Raw genomic sequence first — 20,238 nt, 5'->3', positions numbered from 1 at the left:
TGGCTAAATACTAGCCATTAACTTCATGCTTGGTCCACCTGGACCCTTGCTTTGTCATTGTACAGTGTTCTAAACTTCCTTTAATTAAACCGAACAGAACAGGTCATGTTAGTGTGTGTGATTGTATAACACTTCCATGCTATTTGTTGTCTGGCATGTAATGCCGGGGTTATTACTGTCTACTCATACTTTAGTTTGGTTACTCTACTGTATGTAGATTAGAACGTTAATTCATGTGAACACATGGTCTATCTATGTGAACACACTGGTCTAATGTTGCACTCTATAGTGGTTCTTAAAACACAAGATGCTGTGTCAAGGGCATGATTAAGAATAGTTAATAATATAGACACACAAGACAAACAGGTTTTGCACAATCTCCTATCTAGAAATACATGACTTACTTACTGTGTGTGTTCATGCATGCTTGACATTAAGCAATGTAAATATCACTTTCAAGTCGTTCTATCTCAATATAGTGTTCTAGCTATAGTGCTTGCTATTTGTGTGTGGCCCTAAACTGTGTGATGTGGGAGAGGCAACATACTAGTCTAGTAGCCAGGATTGTTCAGCTTTCTCACAGCTTTCCACTGGTGAGAGTATCAGAAATGGAGCTATGGTCATCATCATGTTTGTGCACATGAGCATGTAATAAATGTCGTAAATGGAGCCTTTGTGAAATGTAAACGTGATGGGCAAAATGAGGTCATGGCTTGGTTCTTTCTTTGTATTGTGGGAACACACCGGTGAGGTTGATGTGGCTTGTAGTGACTCAGAGCCTGCTCGCGCACGCACACACGCACACACGCACACACGCACGCACACACACATCCACTTGTTGTGAACCCATCTCCAATTACCAACACCAGTAAAGGTAAGTATATTCAAGGAAGGAAAGTTGACCAAGCAGTCAGAGGAGAGCTCTCACCTTTTAGTTTACAAGTGATACGAGTGTAAGACATCCATGTAGTATTATGTCATGTTGGCTCATTAATTCAACGTGTCAGACGAGGTACGAACCGAACCGTGGGCTAACTGAACCGTTGCACCCCTAGTGTCAGTCTCAGTGGGGCCTGAGATGGACAGTGTACTCTCAAAACCACAGTCTTGCTCCCGCTGTATGCAGATATATACAGAAAGGTTTATCCCAATTCACGCCTGACCCTGTTTGCAGACCATGGTCTGACCGGCTGCAATCCATAGTTCCATACCTTCTTTTTGTGAACAAAATGCTATTTTCAGCAAATGTAAAATTGGTGGAAGGTGCTCTTGTCTCCCTACTTGTCCATTAAGACATTAAGATGCTGTGGTCGGGTACGACCAGACCACTGGTGGTAATATTACTTAGTGATGCGCAGAATATTTGGCTGCAGAAGATATTCGGCAGAAAATGGCTAAAAATGCATTTTCGGGCCTGGGCCGTGGCTCAGCGGTCCAGGCACACTGACAGTGTGCCGTGGGTTCGACTCCCGATCCCGACGGCCTTTACTGCATGTCACTCCCCCATCTCTCTCCCCATTTCCTGTCAGCCTACTGTCTGTCCCTCTATAAAAAAAATATTCGGCCTATTCGGTTTCGGCCCGAAAAGGCAGAAAATATATCCCTGAATAGTGTATGCAATTAATGCATTCAAAAGAGCTGAATAAATGTTTTATGGACCCATAATAGTGATTATTATTTAAGTTAAGTTTTGCCATAGCCATTTCTTTTGCCATAATCAGGTAGCTTTAAGGTACGGCCAAGACAGCAATGGTAGGAAAAAAGATATATAATATCAATCATTTTCGGATATTCGGTATTCAGTTTTCAGCCAACTGTTTCCTATATTTGGTATTCGGTTTCGGCCGAGAATTTCCCTTTGGTGCATCCCTAATGGAGCGTCGCAGTCCCGCCCCCTTTCATGACGATGCTAGGAGTCGGACCAGAAGTGAATTCCTCATTAATTTTTCCCATAGACATTTAAAAAAACTTCTTTCTAATTATTTGTTCGGCCCGAAAAATTGTGTTTGTTGTCATGATTTGTCACAACTCGAGTTGGCTTTGTACAAGGCTTAATTTAAGGTCTTTAAATAAATACTTTTTGAAATGTCTATGAGGAAAATGAACGGGGAATCATTTCTTGGTCCCTGGTAGGGGGCGGGACTGCGACGCTCTATATTACTAGTGATATTTCATGCAGCTCAAACCTGTGATGTAGATCCTCTGCACAAACATCCTTTCGGTTGCTCAGCAGTAGAACTATCAGACAGATAAGACATCAAAGTTACAGATTGCAGCTTTAAACATATTTGTTGTACGACGAATAGCAAAAATAGCCAGTCTACAAGCTCACAGTGCATCGCTACTAACAAATTAAAAATCACACCCGTGTGTCATGTGAAGTGAGGGGCGCTCTTATCATCATACAATATCCCATTCCGGCCAATCACATCTTATGTCCAGCTTTTAAGTGCCAGTTTTGAGTGTTTGTGTTTACACAAACACTCAAAACTGGCCATTCATCCATTATCAATGGCATTGAATTGAATGTTTGTGTTGGGAGTGGACAATTATGTAAAAATGGCCATTCATTATCAATGGCATTTAATGTTTGTGTTAGGACAAAGTTTGTGTTTTTTTATACGCACACTAAAAGCTGGACATAGGAGGGGCTCAAAATAAAAAGATAATGGCATGCCCAAAGAGTGCCAGGGGGAGAGACTGCACTGTACAGTAGAGCAGTGCTTGTGCACGTAGAGCAACTTGTTCATGCAAAGGACCCCCCGCATTTGGCCATGGACCCCATCTGAAAATATTTTGCGCCAGGGACCCCCAGAAGAAGATTTATGTTAGACAGTTTCAATATTTTGCAAATATTTTGAATAGCCAACATATAAACAGATAAAGTGGTTACAATTATGCTATGTTAATTGTTAACTACTTGTAATAATACAAAGACCCCTGGGGTCCCCAGACCCCACTTTCAGAACCTGTGTGTGCGTGCGTGTGCGTGCGTTCCTCTCCAAATAGAGGAATCATATCCCGGGGGAAACCCCTCCAGTAGCAGTTACTGTAGCAGTCGAGTGTTCTCCTCTACCGAGGTAAGATGTAATGCAATACCACACAGCCATGTGTTGTGGTGTGAGACTGTGGTCCAATCACTATCACTCAAGAGAACACGCAAAAGTGGAAAAGTAGCGCTTGGGCAGAAAATAAAGTGCAGTTGGCACATCTCCAGTTGCTAATCTACCCTGCCTATTCGGCTTGTGTATACATGCTTGTTATGGTCCAGCTGGATTGGCTTCTCTTACTACTTAATACTTTGTCCCTTTTCTAAACTGAAGCTGTGAGGACTAACAATTTTTTTTAACCACCAATTTTACACTCATCTCATATGTTGTATGATGGAAATAGCAGAGTTGTGAGCTTGTAGATTAGCTATTTTCTGTATCTCTGTGTATATTTTTGAGCGGTGCCTCTGCTCCAATACGCAGCTATATGTGTCTGGGTTGCTCTATTTGACACCTTCAGTTTGACATCACGTATTCTTGGCTATATGATGTACTATTGGAATTGTTCTTTGATCTCAGCAGCAGTGTGTAATCATAGCTGGCTGAGAGACAAATTAAAGGCTGTCTGAAATGGTATGACAAACCTAAGAACTTTGCCTCCAGCGTTAGAATAGGCCTACATAAACAATACCTGATGCTGTCAGGTATGGGCGGGGAGTTTTATTTGTGTTCTTGGGCTAAAGGAATGATATCTATAGGTGTTGCATTACAGTGCATAACATGCTTTTACCTATCCACCATATCTAGTAGCAGATGTTCTGATACCTGAACCTGAAAAAAAAGTCATCATTGTTTTTTGGTCTGACTCAGTTAATAAATAAATGCATAAAGGAATAAAATAATTGAATCCAAGGCTTCATGGTGTGTGTAATTGATAGAAAATACGTAATTTGGGTGAATTTCTACTGTAATAAATTGTTAAAGTGCAGCCACAAATTGAGTAGTTTAAAAAGTAGAATAAATCAGTAGTACCACATCAACACTTTCCCCGCCTACGTTCATTGTCTGCAAGCGACAAGTGACAAAATACGTAGGCTACGTTAATTCAGTTGTATAAAATGTTTTGATCCGATCTAGTGGGAAGGCTACTCACATTAGCTTCGGATGGCTATCTGTTGTTAGCCATAAGACTGGACTACGGCATCTTGATTGCGCGTGCACACACACGCTTTCAGTTGGCATTCCTGGTCAAAACAACGCTTATTGCACGGAGCCTATAGCGGTCGCAGTAATGGCGCCAGCCTGTACTTCTCATCAGCTAGTGAAACATCAACAACCTCAAAATAAGGGTTGAACGGGGAGATATCCTGGCATATAGTAATCATTCTTTAGTTAATCCTGGCAGGAATTGTGTAATAAAAACTAAACATCCAAAATAAACTAGAATCGTTTACCTATCATCGCGCAATTAATTAATTGTGGCATCGGATTATCACTGACTTGTGTGCTCACCGATACCAGCCATTTAGGCCGTATGAGTATCGGAGACATTTACAATAGACAATACTGCAGTGTACATTACCAAACGTGTGTGTTTGGCTGCCCCGCAGGCTGGAGCTCATGCTGAGAGTTTGACCCAGAAAGGAGACAAGCAGGAGAAGGGGGCAGCTCTGACGGAGCCCTCCGGCACCCAGCAGAGTCTACTGCCAGATGTACCCGTCGTCCTCTCTGGGCTGGAGGAGTGCCAGGGAGGAGCCAGCGAACACCCAGAAGACTCGGAGGAACTAGAGTTCCCACACGACCTGCTGCCCAGTCTAGACTTCAGCAGTGAGCTCAACATCTGGGAGGCCTCGCTGGGGTAGGGCAGGCCCCCTTTATACAGTTACACCAGGCTGCACAGTGCACACACAATTACATAACTGCAACCATATATGCAGTCATACTGTACGTATACACACACACACACACACACACACACACACACACACACACACATCATACTTGGATGTCAGTGTTGCTCACCGACATAACCAACCAACAAGCTCACAGTGCATCACGATACATTGCAAGCTTGTAAACTTTCAGTGCACAACATCCCCTTGCAACTAAATATAGCACAGGCTAAATGTCTTTTAGGGACACCAAACACAACCAAAGATAACCGACCTAGACTGATCTGAACAAGTGTTCCTCAGAATATAAAGTTGTGCCTTGACTGACATAGCAGGGATATCAGACATTCAGGCTTGACTGTACCTGTTTAGTTATGAGATGCATGCAAATGACTTTACATTTGGTCTTTACTTCCTGAGAAAATAGATGGTAGGATTTAGGAATGTCTCTGGAGACCAAAACACCTTTTCTGAAGGGAACTTTGGGGCAACTTTACTCTCTACTGCCGACCACTTATAAGTTTGTCTTCTATACCAACACACCCTAGCACCCTGTCTGTTTGTCCCTGTTGATCCCTGTTGATGCCCCAGTTACCACAGGCACATCATATTCACTTATGGTTGTTCATAATTCAGTGATGACAGTCCATAGTCAGGGGATATTAATAAAATCTGGGAATACGTTTCTTACCAAGCATTTTCTTCACCAATGTGTTTGTAAAGGTGTCTACTAACATATCCCACATTGGTTTATATTCAACCACCATAGGGGAATTTTTGACAGCTGCTGAAAGTTGGGGTACCATCAACAACCAATATAAGGCAAAATGTTCAAAATTTGAATGGATTCAGAATCATGAAAACGCCCTAGTTTGACATGTCACATGGTACTTAAAGCATAATGAAATGTAACATTTTGCATTTATATTGGTTGTTGATGGTACCCCAACTTTCAGCAGCTGTCAAAAATTCCCCTAGGGTGGTCGAATAGAAACCAATGTGGGATATGTTAGTAGACACCTTTACAAACACATTGGTGAAGAAAAGTCTTGGTAAGAAATGTATTCCCAGATTTGACATTATTCTGATAATATTCCCTGACTAGTGAATTCAAGTGAATGTTGGACTGGTTATCATTGTCTATATATTTATGTTAGCAGCACACAGGTTAGTTCAGGGGAACAGAAGTGTGAGCGGGCGAACCCCCTTTTGCCTGGCCTGCAGGATCACATGGAAGTCATGGCGGTTGTAGACCAAAGGTACCACGGCCTTAAAGCATGACAGAGATGACGTGTTTTGGCATGAGGATGGGAGGGAGGTTTATGTAATGGCCAGTGGAATACAGGATGGTATAAAGGAAAACCAGGATGCATGGAATGAAAACTAAGACTGGAATACAGAATGCTTGTTAAGGGGAAACTTTGCCGATTTGAGGAAAATATACCCTCCCCCATACTCTTATTATTGATCTCCTAGCAGAAAAACGATGATTTATTTAATTTGATCGGTGAAGTTTTCCTTTAACCCTTGTTTTTATACTCCTACCATAAATCGATAGAGTTTTACCAGCCGGTGTGGGTTGTGATGCTTTTTTGATGCTTTGGTAATTCTGTTGCAGAATTGTTGCTAGAGAGTTGCACATTGATTTGTGTTTCAGACTCATCCTGTCTGAAGTGTTGCCTGCTGTACTTGGTTTGATTTTGATAGCCTAGGCTGATTGCACTACTTTGGCACCATCTCACATGCTGAAACATCATTGCATTACAGTGATTTAACCCCTTTCAACCAATGTTCTTATTTTTATTTATTGCGAAATAGGCAACACCAGCATATTATAACGTGGTTATTTTTTACTGCTCAACACCAGCCACGAAAACATGCTAAGCATTTTCATCACAATCTGCAAGTGTGGTTATCAAGTGCGAATGTGAAACCAGGGAGATTGCATGCTCAGCCAAATATCCCTGTAAGAAAAGGCTGGAAAAATAGGCTACCTCAGAGTCTGCAACATTGGCATCAGAACAGAAAGAAAGAGATTGTGTCATTGTGCAGTAGAGGGATTGAATGGAGGGTACCCTACAATACTTCCTAGTCACCAAATACCGCAGTGCTCTTAGTACAGAGAGCATTACTGTGCCAAGCTGCAGGTAGTGCTGGCTCAGTCAGTGGTGCCTCAGGGCTATTGGGCAGGCAGGCAACAGCTTGTTCTAAAGCACAGCCCACGTCCAAAGACTCGTTCCTTCAGTTTTGGTTTTGCTCATTTCATAGCTAAGAGTGGCAGTTAGTTGAATTAGGTACTAGGTACATTGTTGGCCCAGAGTGGGCCTGCTGTGAGCAAGGTGAGTGGGTGGCTTGTTATCAGGGCAGAGGTTGTGTTGGCAATGAAATAGCAGAGCCAGCCTGGAGCTATCATCCAGGAGTGTTACTGCTAACCAATCACAACGCAGTGTATTAATGATCACCCACCCCCCCACATGTTTCCATTTGTGGTTGAACATGAGTGATGAGTTTTTGCTAATGGTAATGTTTATTACTTGAATGGACTTTCTGCCATGCAGCACAACTTACATCAGGATGGAGGCTCTTTACAAGATAGTGTTTTTTAGCACAGGTTTGAGCAGCAGGATATAATCATGGGTCCATCTATATAGGCCTGTTGGGGCTTATAAAACAAAATATATTTGCTGCGGTCTACTGCGTCACTGGCCTTGCAATGACTCAGCAGCAGTTATGGTTGAATGACAGCTAGTCTAACGGTTGGTGAATGTTCTAATGTATCATGTACCATTTGACTCTCGCACTAATGAGGCCGGTTGTGTAATTCAGTGTGTTCCTGAATGCCATAATGTATCCACTTTGCCGTCTGATGTCTGAAATAATTGCTTTAGTTGCCATAAGGAATTGCAAGTGTGTGAGCATGACTTTATCTCTGATCACTCAGTGGTCACTCAGTGGTTTTTTTGTGATACAAACGTTAATCTTTAATCAGTGATTCTTTTGGTTAATACAATTTCAATTTTGATGTCTCTTCTCTTGTAACAATAAATGTATATGTGAAGCAACTGAGTGCAGTTATTACTAATTAGCATTTATGCCTGAATACGCCGTAACATTTTGACATGTGCGTACTGCTATACGTTTGTAGATGGCCGGTATTTAGTTCTCTGATGTGTGCATTTTGCAGTGTGCATATAATTGTCATGTGGAGAGTGCAGTGGCTGAGCATGGCGTTTGGCCTGTTACATAGAGCAGTATCATGGAATGAACAGCTGTCTGCTGTCTAGCCCACAGTCTAACTCTGTCACCCTACCCTGGTCTCAGGCCTCATGGTGGCGACCCACTTCTCACAGATGTCCGCCCTCCACCCCACCCCGCAGTCACACCATCCCAGGACGTTGCACCTCTGTCGCTGTCGTCAAACATCCTCCTGGACAGCGAGCTCCAAGAGGCCTTCCAGGAATGCGAAGAGCAGATGGCGTCACTGGCCATATTTCAACCAGTTAACCCTTGCAGTGCCACGCCTGTCCAGGCCACAGGGAAGGAGAATAAAGGAACGGGCAAGGATGGGGTTAATGAGGACAATGAGTCATCGTCCATCGCAGTACAGCCAGGCCTGGGCGATGGAAACCAAAAGACACATGGAAACACTGAGGCAGAAAACAGTCCGAAGGATGTGTTTAGTTTCAGGGATTACATACTGGGTACCGAGTGCACAAAGAAAGAAGAACCAAGACAAAGTCTGAATAAATGTACATCCATGAATCCACCGAAACACACAGAGATAGTTGGGCAGGACGAAACGCACACCCACGCGCAGTCTGAGGCAAATATAGACTTGTTTAAAGAAGCGCTAGTAGATTATTGTGTAATCACAGAGAAGAGAGTAGTTAAGGAAGGTGTCACTGTAGTAGATTCTCATGTGGAAACTATGAAGACTGAAGAAGATCTAGCGGAGGTGACAGATATCAAGAGACAACAACAAAGTGATATGCCTTTAAAGAGGAAGGTGGAGTCAAAATTTGAGATTGATCCACATGGTGTTAAAGATGATGTAGTCAGCCAAAGATCAGTGCCCATTGCACATTATCCAATACACAGCCCTGCAGTGTCAGAAACGGACAGCAAGGCAGCAGCCGACAAACCGGAACCAAACATGGAGTTTGAAATGCAGTGTGAAAGACAGCCTGAGCATGACAAAGAGATGAGGAAGAAAGATAAAAAGAAACAAAGGAAAAAGAAAAAAATAAAGGTTGTAGAGACAGGACTGGAAGCAAATGCAGATATACAGCCTCGGAGCCATACAGACGCTGCATCAGTTTTAAAGGCAGACTTACACATTGGGTTTAAGACAGATTCAGGGTCAAAGACTGAGTCAATGTTGCAGACAGACACCCGGATGGTGACATGTAGTAAACAGCATGATAATGGCTTGCATTACCAGGAACAGCTGAGCCCCGAGGGAAAGCCCAACCTCGGACCCCCACTACCATCTCCTCATACTGAGCAGGATCATGTTACTGACTGTGTCTGTCCACCTGCCTCCGGCCAGGCCGATTCACAGGGCCCCCGCCAACAGTCCATTGACCACAATTACACAGATGGCCCCTGCAGCTCGACTCGGGGCCCTGATGAAATCTCACACCGGAAGCAAAATGCAATCGACCCAAATACACCCGTAACATTTGTCCCAAACACAGCGATCTATTCAGTCAGCCCTGCTTCAGGTGCTGCCGCTAATACAAAATGTATTGTGAACTTGGAAGCAGAGGTACACACACCGGAGCAGAGGGGCCTGCTCTCCCTTAACAGATCGTATGTAGGAGGGGATATAGCACAGGGTACACTTGTAGAGGCTTCAGCGCCGGTTGCTGCGTTGCCACTGACAACGCTCACGATGCCAGCGCAGATTCAGCACAAGGGAGAACGAGGGCGGCGTGAATCACCACCGGAGAGCGTGGCTCCGTTAACTGTGAGAGAGCACGCCGCAGGACGGGATTTGGGAGCGGTAGAGAAGTGTCCGAGCTCTGCAGGGGGAGAGGAGGAGAATGGGGAGCTCCTGGACAAGCTCCCTCAGCCCTCATTAATCTGTCCACAGGAAAAATGCTCACTCACAGCCAGCGAGGCACAGGCTGCATCTGATGAGGCACAGGCTGCATCTGAGTGCAGCAGCAGCCAAATGCCACACAACTCAGCTGAGGCTGGAGTGAAGGGAGAGGCGAGAGAGCTGACCAAAGGCACCATAGCGACGGAGAGAGAGAAAGAAAAGGAGCTGCTCTGGACAGAAACCCACATCAATACCTCTCCCCCTGGGCTGCTCACTGGACCCGGCTGCCAGGAACACAGCGCTGTGGTATTGGAGAAAAACAGAGAGGGAGGAGGTGGGGGAGGAGGAGAAGAGGAGGGGGTGAGAGAAAGAGCAGGGTTGGCTAGAGAGCACAGTTCATTCAGCCAGCCGGAAGGCTCCGCTAGTGGGGTGTCATCAGCTGAGAATGAGACGTGTCCGCCTCCCAATGCTGCCGAGTCACCAGCGAAGTCACAGTGCTGGAGTGAGCTTATTGCTACCACCACCGAGAGCATCCGCACGGAGCAGGACTGCCTTCCTCATCCCAGCCTGAAACGGGAACTGAACAGGACCCCGGCTCTCTCCGAACAGAGCTCTCCCAAGACAGAGGGTGACTTGGTGGCCGATGTCACACAAATAACCATTACAGAGGAAAAGCATCATTCAGGACCCATTCTTAAAGAGTCACCCACCGCGGAGACGGAGAGCAATCACAGAGGAACCTGCTTATCGTTTATTTCATCAGAGTCTTTAATCACTTTGCAGCAGAGCTGTACTGCTGAGGTGGGGAGCGGCACGCAACAGGTCCAACTTGTAAGCAGCAGCGCAGCAGACTCCGGAACAGCTGAGAGTGACGCCGAAAACCTTTCACAGGCTCCAGCCCAGAGCGAGAGTGTCAGCCCTACTATGTCAGCAGTAGGACCCAGGAGAGTTCACTTTAAGGACACTGTGAAATCAGAGGGCAGTTCCTCTATTGCTCTTAGGGACACATCATTGCCTGCTATGGACTCTGCCTCATTGCCCCCGCTGACCACACGTGAGAGCCTGTACCATCCTGTAGTAGAGGCCAGCTATATCTTCCAGGAGTTTCTTGCCTTGAAGAAGCCAGAAATGCCCCCAGTGTCAGCTCCTACTGGGCAAGAACCACCAAAGTCCCAGAAAGATGCAGGGGACCTCAACCAAGAAAATATCAAGGAGAAGCTAGACAGAAGTCTGTTGCCTAATGGAGAGAAGACCGAGGCAAATGCTGTGGAAGTACAATTGCAGAACAAAAATACTGGTAAGAAACCACTTAAAGAACTAGAACAAAATGATTATAAAGAATATAAAGACAGTTTGCACTTAATTGACAGCAGTGCCCTCTCCGTTGATAACAATGCACAACTGGAACATGTGTCAGAGCATGTGACAAGAGAGCTGGCAGACGGGGCTGTGAAATCATGTGTGTCGGATGGCGGTGAGATTGAAAGGCCACGTGTTGATTGTAAGGGACTGTCCGACACGCAGCATGCCCGCTCTTCATCTAAAATGCCTCATATGGATGACCTTACCTGCATGCCAGGTACAGGTAGTGATGTCTCAATTACATCATCTTTGGAGCTGCGCCCTACTAACCTCCGGCCTGAAGTGGCAACATTGACCTCCACAGTGTCTCAGCAGATTAAGGAGAGTCTCTCCACTGGTCAGCCTTCAAGCCAATTACACCAGTATGCTCCTGTTGACCTAGCTATCACAGATCATCCCACACAACACAGAGAGCGGCCTGCGAGCACCGCGGCCCCTGCTGCTCTACCTGAAGACCAATCAACGGTGTCTGCAGTGGCGGGCCCTAAGCCATCTATTTCTGCTACCGGTGACTGTGGTGAGCCGTGTGCCCGTAAGCCTGCTGCGGTGCTCAGGCCCCCAGGCCCCATGCTGAGTCATTTGGAGTTAATTAGTGACTGTGACATTGTTCTTCCCGAACGGAGCACCAGCCACAGTGCTGAAAGTGACAGCAGGGTGACGTCCTCCTGTCCCGAGAGGGAGGAAATAATAATGCAAATGCATTCAACACAGGATCTGAAACACGATAACGCCACTGAAAATGTGAAAGAGGCTGATGAGATAGAGGAGTATAGTAAAGCCACTGCAGAGCCCATGTCTGTTGTTCTGGATATTCCAGCAGACGACAAGGCGACATCTCCACAGAGTGTAAGCATAAATAATCAAATTCAGCTTCCTCCCGCTCAGCCCTCTAGCACAATAATGACTGAGGCAGGTTATAATAATGTGATTTCTCAATCCCACTCTGGATCTGAGCCACAGTCAGAGCCCGTCAGCCTTATGCCAATTCATTGTGACATGTCCATTAAATGTGACCTCTCTGCGCTCTGCCCTGTCCTTCCTTCCGACGAGACTCGTAATGAAATTGCACGTGATGAGCAAGACGATGCAAAGGAAAAGCATGAAAAGGAAGAATACAATGCCCGACTGTTCGACGATGAACAGAAACAAGGAAAAGAAAATCAAACCGAGTATAAACATGAGGAAACTGAGCAGGAGGAGGATATTGGAAGCCTGCCACCTGAGCATAAAGGATTCGTTAAACAGGCTGAATTACTAACAGTGGGTGTAGAGGAGGATGGAGATATTACATCTAAAATGAAGAGAGAGGCTTCTACACCTGCTACACCTGCAGGGTTATCCCAGGACGCGCCATGCAGCGACACAGAGACTGGCGGTGAACCCTGGCCTATTGCAGACCACGGAACACAGATGGTAACAATACAGCTCAGCTCTGACAGGGGTACAGCTGCTAACCAATCACAGACCATGACAGCTCCAAGTCGTTTAGCTCAACAACAAGAGCAACAGCAGCAGCATGAATCCAGCCGTGCCACAGAGGAACTGTCAGGTGGTTGTTTGGATGAGACAGATGGGGGAGAGAAACTGTCTGGCCAAAAAACACAGGCCCCAGGAGAGATGGGAAGAGGGGATGACCCCACTGGGAGTTTGGGTCAGTCAGAAAGCAAGGATGATTTGAGTGACAGCAGTGGCAACCATGGAAAGAAAGGTCTAGACAGAGGAGAGGGAGGGGACGCGAGCACCGTGACAAGGGTTAATGTGTCTGCACACCTTGCCAGAGAGTTAAATGAGGCCAGTAGGGCTGACACAGAAATAGCTACCGTTGTCTCTCATGGAAGTGAAGAAAGACTGTCGGAAGATGAGAGAGAAAGCGTTGGCTTAAGGCTAGCAACGTCGGACTCGGCTCACCTGTCGAAAGACGAGTCGGTGAGTGATGCGGGTGGTGAAGGTCAGGGAACAACTGTTCTTTCACTTGCCTGTCAAGACCAAGGAGCAAAAACAGCGGCCTCGGAGAACACTGCTCTCCTTGTTGAGCCCGTATCACACAAAGATGAGACTTTGCCTCTGGAGTGGCCCGTTTCATCCCAGGTCACTGTAGAGAGGCATGACATTTGTCTAGAGACCGTGGCCATGGCAACCCAGGCCGTAGATCTCAGCGCCTGTATAAGCAGCACTCTGGCTAGATCTGTGGACGAGGCCGAAATTGGGGCCAAGGAGCTCACTTTTTCCACGACCGTGAAAAGCAGCAGTCGTGAAATCAAGGAGTGTGAAATCCAGGAGGCAGTGTGTGAGCCTCCTGGGGGCTCCAGTAAAACCGCCGTCACGTTTTACAGCACAGAATACCAAATACCCATAAAAGGCCCCGACGCAGAGGAGGCTGCTAAGGAAGATGAAGGAGCCTCGGACGAAAAGGGGAAAGGCAGCCGTGGGAGGGGGGAGAATAAGATGAAAGAGATAAACAGTCAGGATGAGGAAAAACAGGGTCTCATGAAACCAACTGGAAATGCTGTGGTCGGGGGCTCGGAGTCCCCTGGACGCTCGGTGTGTCATGGAGCCAGGGTGTCGCTCGGCGGCGACGAGACCCCAGAAGGTGTCGCAGTGAGGTTGCTGGGAGGACCCCCAGCCACCATCCCACCTGTAGAACAGGTGTCTGTGATGATGGGGGTAGTCACACATTCACAGATAGATCACATCGAGGACATTTCAGTACCTTCTCTTGACCCCCAGTCTGACCCCACCGACAGGACGGCACTAAAAAGCCCTCCTGCCGCTGTCTCTTCTACTGGACAAGCGTCTCTGGGTAAAGATGCTGCGAGGGAGTTGCAGACGGAGGTTTCAACCAGTCCTGCTCCTGCGCAACCATTTCTAGACTGGATAAAAGCACTGCGGGATGCTGCTTCAAGGTACACAGTAAAAGTTTGCGTGTGTGTGTGTATATATAAGTATAATGGATTAGCGGAGTGTATTCCATTTCAGAAAGGAAACGGTTTATCTAATGGGGGGAGGGGGGGTGCTGCAGTATTAGCGATGCTCCAAAAAATGTTCTATCACATTTCATACATAAAGTGCTTTGCATAAGGCATAAAAGGGCATTCAGATTGAAGATGAAAAGATGGTCCATGCCATTGCTATAGTAGTTTGCTAGAACAGCTATGACGTTGTCATGACATAATTTAACTCCAAAAACAAAATATCAAATGCATCTGTTGCTTCTGTGCTGTTAGTGAGCAACCAACTTTGCTCACTAAATTAGCAAACTAAAGGAACATGTCTCAAAATCACACTTTCTAGTCTATAAACAAACACAAGTTAAATGTTATATTATTATGTTATTATATAACCCCTGGCAGAAGTTCTCCAGCTCAAACCTAAATCCATTGGTCACCAACATCAGTAGAATGCAAGTGACTATGCTAGTAGGCTAAGTAGTGGCTGGGGAACAATTTAACAAATTGCTTAAAAAATATTTTATAATTGAAATTTTGAAACCCTTTTTGTCGTGAGTGAATGGAATCGCTACTTCCAGGCCTTCAATTACAGAAGCAACAAATAAAGCTCACGTATGATGCTCAGGTAGCAACACCCGTACAACCCAATTAAGTTCGACTACCACAGTTGGTTTTAAGATGTCAGCTGAGCAGGACATGATGGTGGTAAATTAATACCACGTAGCAGCTCTCTGCACGGGCCTTGACTGTGACAAAGGTCACAGTTGGGATGTTGTGCCCCCCCACACCCACACCCACCGAATGTGCTTCACAAAGTAGATCGATTGTTGGCAACCTGTCACACATTCTCTATTCAGCTTGACAGGGAATAGAGCACACTCATAGTTGCTGGTGCAACTGTGCTATGCTAATGTAAAGAATGATTTTCATGATTAGAATTTGTACTGTTCTAGTCAAAAGACCACTAAAGCTTTTTATACATATTTTTTCATTGCCTTATAATGTTGCATTTTTCTTTTTTTTTGTTTTGTTTAAGAGCATTTATGAGAGGTGTTACAGTGCACTGTTTGACAATGAATATGAATGAGGAGGTAAACACAGAGCCGGACTTTGTGGTAACTGGAGACGGGGTCAAATCACTCTGGATGTTGAATCCCAAAGCAGCCGATTATATCCAAAGGATGACATCAACAGTGACATCAGCTCTTTAGAGCAAGAATGATCCTTTTCTTCCCACGCAAACAACACAGCTGTTCACACAGTAATAGAAACGGCAATAATGCAATGGCAACACGGGACACAGCAGAAAGACGCCTACACGTGCACGACTACACAGTACACATTACTGTAGGCACACATTTGTCACTTGATCCTTGATCCGTGTATCATGTGTAAACTAAACAAACAAATGTCACCTCCCCACCTCTCTCTTTCTCTCTCTCTCTCTCTCTCTCTTGTATTGTTCTACAGACCCTTCCCGTCCCTGGATTCTCCTCAACAAGAGTTTCTTACTCCAACCGGGGAGGTAGCTGCTCCTCTAAGTCAAGAGGAGAACACACCGCCACTAGCAAAAGCACAAGAAAACCCACCAGTACAGCCAGTGAAGGAACCCGTTGAGGTCTTGGGACCAGTGAAAGAGCCAGTAGCTGATCCAGAGAAGACAAAAATCCCAGAGGAACTCGCCGAACCTGTGAGGGTGCCAGGCGATATCCAACCCGAACCAGTGAAGAAGTCAGCAGAGCTTCTTGAAATAGTGAAGAGGCCAGTTGAACTCCCAGGACTCATTAAAGAGGTCCCAGAACCACAGAAGGAGCAAGTCAAGGTTCCAGAACCAGTTAGAGAGTTTGTGGAAATAGATGCGGTGAAGGAGCAAGTTAAGATTCCAGAACCATTTCCAGGGGTTGTAGATCTCCCAGAAACTCTAGCGCAACCAGTGAAGAAGCCAGCTGAGAGCCCACCAGTTTGGGAAACCCCAGTGAAGAAACCAGCTGAGAGCCCACCAGTTTGGGAAACCCCAGTGAAGGCTACATTCCAGGACACATCTGAGGAGCCGCTGCACAGTGGGTGAGTAACTTTGTAAAACGTAACTGATGCAACTATGCATGTCAATTTAACATTGTAAGATGGGCATCTTATGTATTCTTTAATGGTCTCCATTTTGAAGATGATTTCAAGCTACACTACACAATAACTTTATTAAGTTATTGTACATGACACATTGACACTGGTGATTTACTGGTAGACCCTCACGTTTGTGTGTTGAAACCAGCAGCCTTCTTTGTTAATATAATTTAGCCTCTCCGGCAGCAGGCTAGAGATGGTGAGAGGGTAGGACCAGGGGTGGAAGAAGTACTTACATGTTTTACTTAAGGTAAAAGTATCAATACCACAATGTAAACATAGTCTTTTACAAGTAAAAGGTTGGTTTTTTAACTTTACTGGAGTAAAGGTACAAAAGGTATTGGCATTAAAATGTACTTTTGAATGAATGAAAAACTTTATTCTGAACATGATAAAATTATACAAAAAAGTCAAAGAATTAAAATAATGTGCAATTTTTATTTGTGCAATATAGCACAAATAAAAAAATATTCCCAAAACAAAAAAACAACAAACAAAAAACAAGCCTCACTGGCCGCAAGTATTGTAATTCTTTATTTTTTATTTTTTTTTATTTTTTATTTATATGTTCGGAAAGGAGTAGGGAGAAGTAAAATAAATAAATAAACGTAATACTTAATAAAAGTACTGCTTGATTGTGCATAATGTCCCATTTCACAAGGTTTCAAAATTCATAAAAATCTTAAAAATAAATAACTAAATAGATCTACAAGCTCGCAACGTGTCACATTGTGACGCGTTTGTAGACAAGCTTGTAGATTGGCTATTTTCAAATGGGTAATATTTAAATACGGCTGAAGTGGTTATTGTATGTTTTGTAATTATAATCTACATCGAGTAACTACGTTACAACTACATTGTAACTCAAGTTTCCAAACAATTGTAGTGGAGTAAAAGTACAATATTTGTCTCTGAGATCAGATGTAGAAGTAAAAGTATAGAAAATTGGAAATACACTTGAGTACATGTACTTTCCACGGACCACGACTGGGTAAGACCAAGGTTGGGGTTTTTCACTATGCCAAACTCAGGAAAGGGGAGTCTGAGAGAAAGTGCTGCTCCATGCACCCGATTCACTTTAAAATCTTGCTGTGTTTTCCTGATGGAGTTGTATTGATTTAGGTTCAAGATGTTGATGAGAAATGGATTGAAAGATGATTGAAAGCAGCACTCCCGAGTCACGACCAACACAAGCAGCTAAAGTGGCAATCTTGCAAACGTGTAGAGTATCACTTTAAACAATGTAAAAGCGTATATATTTCATGAATCTTTGAATTTGTTATTGTCCAATGCTATCAATTGGTGACAACAGTAAGTTTAGGTATTTAAAGTATGAGGTATATTAAAGTGCGTATATGCTTTCAGTTTAACATGTCAGTTTAATATCTGCCAGAAATGAGCTTGAAAGGAAGTACATTTGTACTTTTCCCTAATTGGACCCTTTTAACTGCAGTCATTTTGACAGGTAAACACAGCTAAAGGTCGAGTCAAAGCATGTTTATTTGTGTAGTACTATCACGTCGTACAGAAGGGCTATACAAAGTGTTTTAGACATAAAAGTAAATTAAAAGAGAAGAATATATATATTTGTAAGATAGGCTGGAGTATCTTATTGTGCAATATAGTATATGCTTGGACAAGCATCTTTCAGTACATAGAGTGCTGCTTCTTGAAGTAGGTGTGTTTTTCCATTTAGGGGTGTCTGTGTGCCAGTATGTATGAAGTTAGTGAACTCTAAAAGATCTGTCCATGTTGGCACAGTAACACAATTTGCCTAATGTTATTACCTTCAGCTGTGTTTACCTGTAAAAATGTCCACTTTGAAAAGAGTATTTACTTAATTCTAGAGACAGACGGCATGTGTCACAGAATTATTATAAATGTAGAGGCTTTCTGTTTTGTATTAATAATTAATGGTTAGTATTGGTTATAAGATGAGGTTACACACAGCTTAGCAAAACTCACTGGTCTCCTTTTCAGAATTTTCCAGCTCAAGAGGGTCTGCATGGATACTTTGTTTGACTTTCAGGCACCTTGTCTCAGTTGTTTAAACTGGATGGACAAAATTAATTGGGGCCCAGGGTTTAGAAGCTGAAGCATTAGATTTTTACTGGTTGATGTCATTGCAGTGAACCTGTGATGTTGTTTAAACTCCCCAATAACTGAAATACACACAGTAAACCATCTTGTCTCGCTCAGCATGGTTTCCCGTATGAGCGGTATTTATTTTACCACCTTCAACCTGCCATCCCTATTTTGAGCATATCATTATAGTCAAAATGTTCAAATTTCTTTGTTTGTTTAAATGATTTTTAATAGTCGATCTGCAAGCTCACAACGCGTTGCAATGCCAGTCGGGCTGCAATGTGCTGTGGAGTATACACAATGGGGCATACGTGGTTAAGCACTGGTAAATGTCCATGTATGTCACTCCCTTATTATGCAACGTTTATTTTTTAATAATGCTGGGGCGAATATGTTGCGGCTTATCATTTACGGCGATTGCATACTTCCATGTTATTGTCTCCACCAGGCCGAAGGCATGTGGAGAGAGTATGTTTAGCACTCCGTCCGTGTGTGTGTGTGCTTGTGTCTGTCTGTCCGTCTGTCCGTCCGTCTGTGTACAGCTAATCTCCGGCACCGTTAACCCAGTTGAGGCCATTTTGAACAAAAAGCCTCAAATCATGAACGGAGCGTGCAATTTACGTGAAATCTTTCACAGACTTTCCTACTAGGCTGAGGAATATATCCCACCCTTTTCACATTGGCCTGTTATAGCACCACCAACAGGTGGATTTTTGCAAAACACTTTTTTGGAAAAAAAATGTCTCAAATCATCCAATTGCCATCCAAGGCGTAAGAAGAAATGTCACCCTTTTCACATTGGCCTATTATAGCACCACCAGGAGGCCACAACCTGACCTGTGCCCCAAGGGGCACTTTTTCTAGTTTACATTGAAATATCCGTGCTAGTTTCTACAAATTGTTTTCGTTGCTTCTTCCTGTTATAGCTTGTGTATCCTGGTTTGCGGCCTTCTGTTTGTCTTTATCATCCATCTCTTGTCACTCTATCCCGTCTCACTCTCTCCTCCTGTGACCGCTGCGCAGTGCATGCCAGAGTCGGCACTTGCTGCCTGTCAATCACAACAGTTGTCCTATCAGTCCTGCCGGAACCACACTACCACAGTGGCAGTCAGAGGAGTGAGACTCCCTAATGCTGTTACTACAAGCCCTAGAAGGATGGGCTTTGTTTGAAGCATGTATCATGTGCTTGTTGGAGTCATGTGTGTGTGTGTGTGTAACAGAGGAAGAGAAATAGAGAGAGAAATGTGACTGTGACAGACATGGTGTGTGTGTGTGTGTGTATGCATGTTTGTGTGTCTCTTTCACCCCGCCCCTAGAGGCTGTCCTGGGCTGTCAGTCTAGCTCAATCCGCGCCGCCTCCGTGAACTGAAGCTGTGAAGCTTGGGAGCGGGGAGGAATTTGGGCAGGCACTCAGCCCCGCTGAAGTCATTCACGCCAGCCAGCCAGACTGAGAGGAACAAACGGCAGAGTTCAGAGAAACACTTGAGAGCATGTACCGTTGCGCGAGCGTGTCCGTCAGAAAGGGAGAGGGAGAGAGAGAGAGGTACAGCGGAGCAGCCCTGGTATTTGAAGTGCCACAGACGCCAAAGGGAAGGCATATTTTGTGCTGAAGTTGTGTGATGGAATTGTCCACAGCAGAGTGTTTGGTGAGTTGATGGAAAGTTTCTCCCATAGCATAGATGTCAGATTGTATGCATGTCCTAATGTGAGCCGGCAGCAGATGGCCGATGTAGGTAACTAGTGCTAATTGCGTTGTGCCTCGGCTGACCTCACCAGACGGCACGAGAGAGGAGAAA

At 44.6% G+C, this 20,238-nt stretch overlaps 1 protein-coding gene across 1 annotated transcript in view; it reads left to right on the top strand.

The window, feature by feature from the left end:
* The window catches only part of tacc2 (transforming, acidic coiled-coil containing protein 2), an 80,034-nt gene that overhangs the window by 11,934 nt on the left and 47,862 nt on the right, over positions 1-20,238 (top strand). Inside the window, exons 6-9 of the mRNA XM_079512061.1 lie at positions 4,601-4,848; positions 6,040-6,141; positions 8,204-14,191; positions 15,707-16,300. Coding sequence (XP_079368187.1) covers positions 4,601-4,848; positions 6,040-6,141; positions 8,204-14,191; positions 15,707-16,300 — 6,932 coding nt within the window. The remainder of the gene's footprint in view (positions 1-4,600; positions 4,849-6,039; positions 6,142-8,203; positions 14,192-15,706; positions 16,301-20,238) is intronic.

The sequence above is a fragment of the Electrona antarctica genome, assembly GCF_951216825.1.
Source record: "Electrona antarctica genome assembly, chromosome: 10".
Taxonomy (NCBI): Eukaryota; Metazoa; Chordata; class Actinopteri; order Myctophiformes; family Myctophidae; genus Electrona; species Electrona antarctica.
Note: the sequence above shows the minus strand (reverse complement) of the source record. Positions and strands in the feature narration are given on the sequence as shown.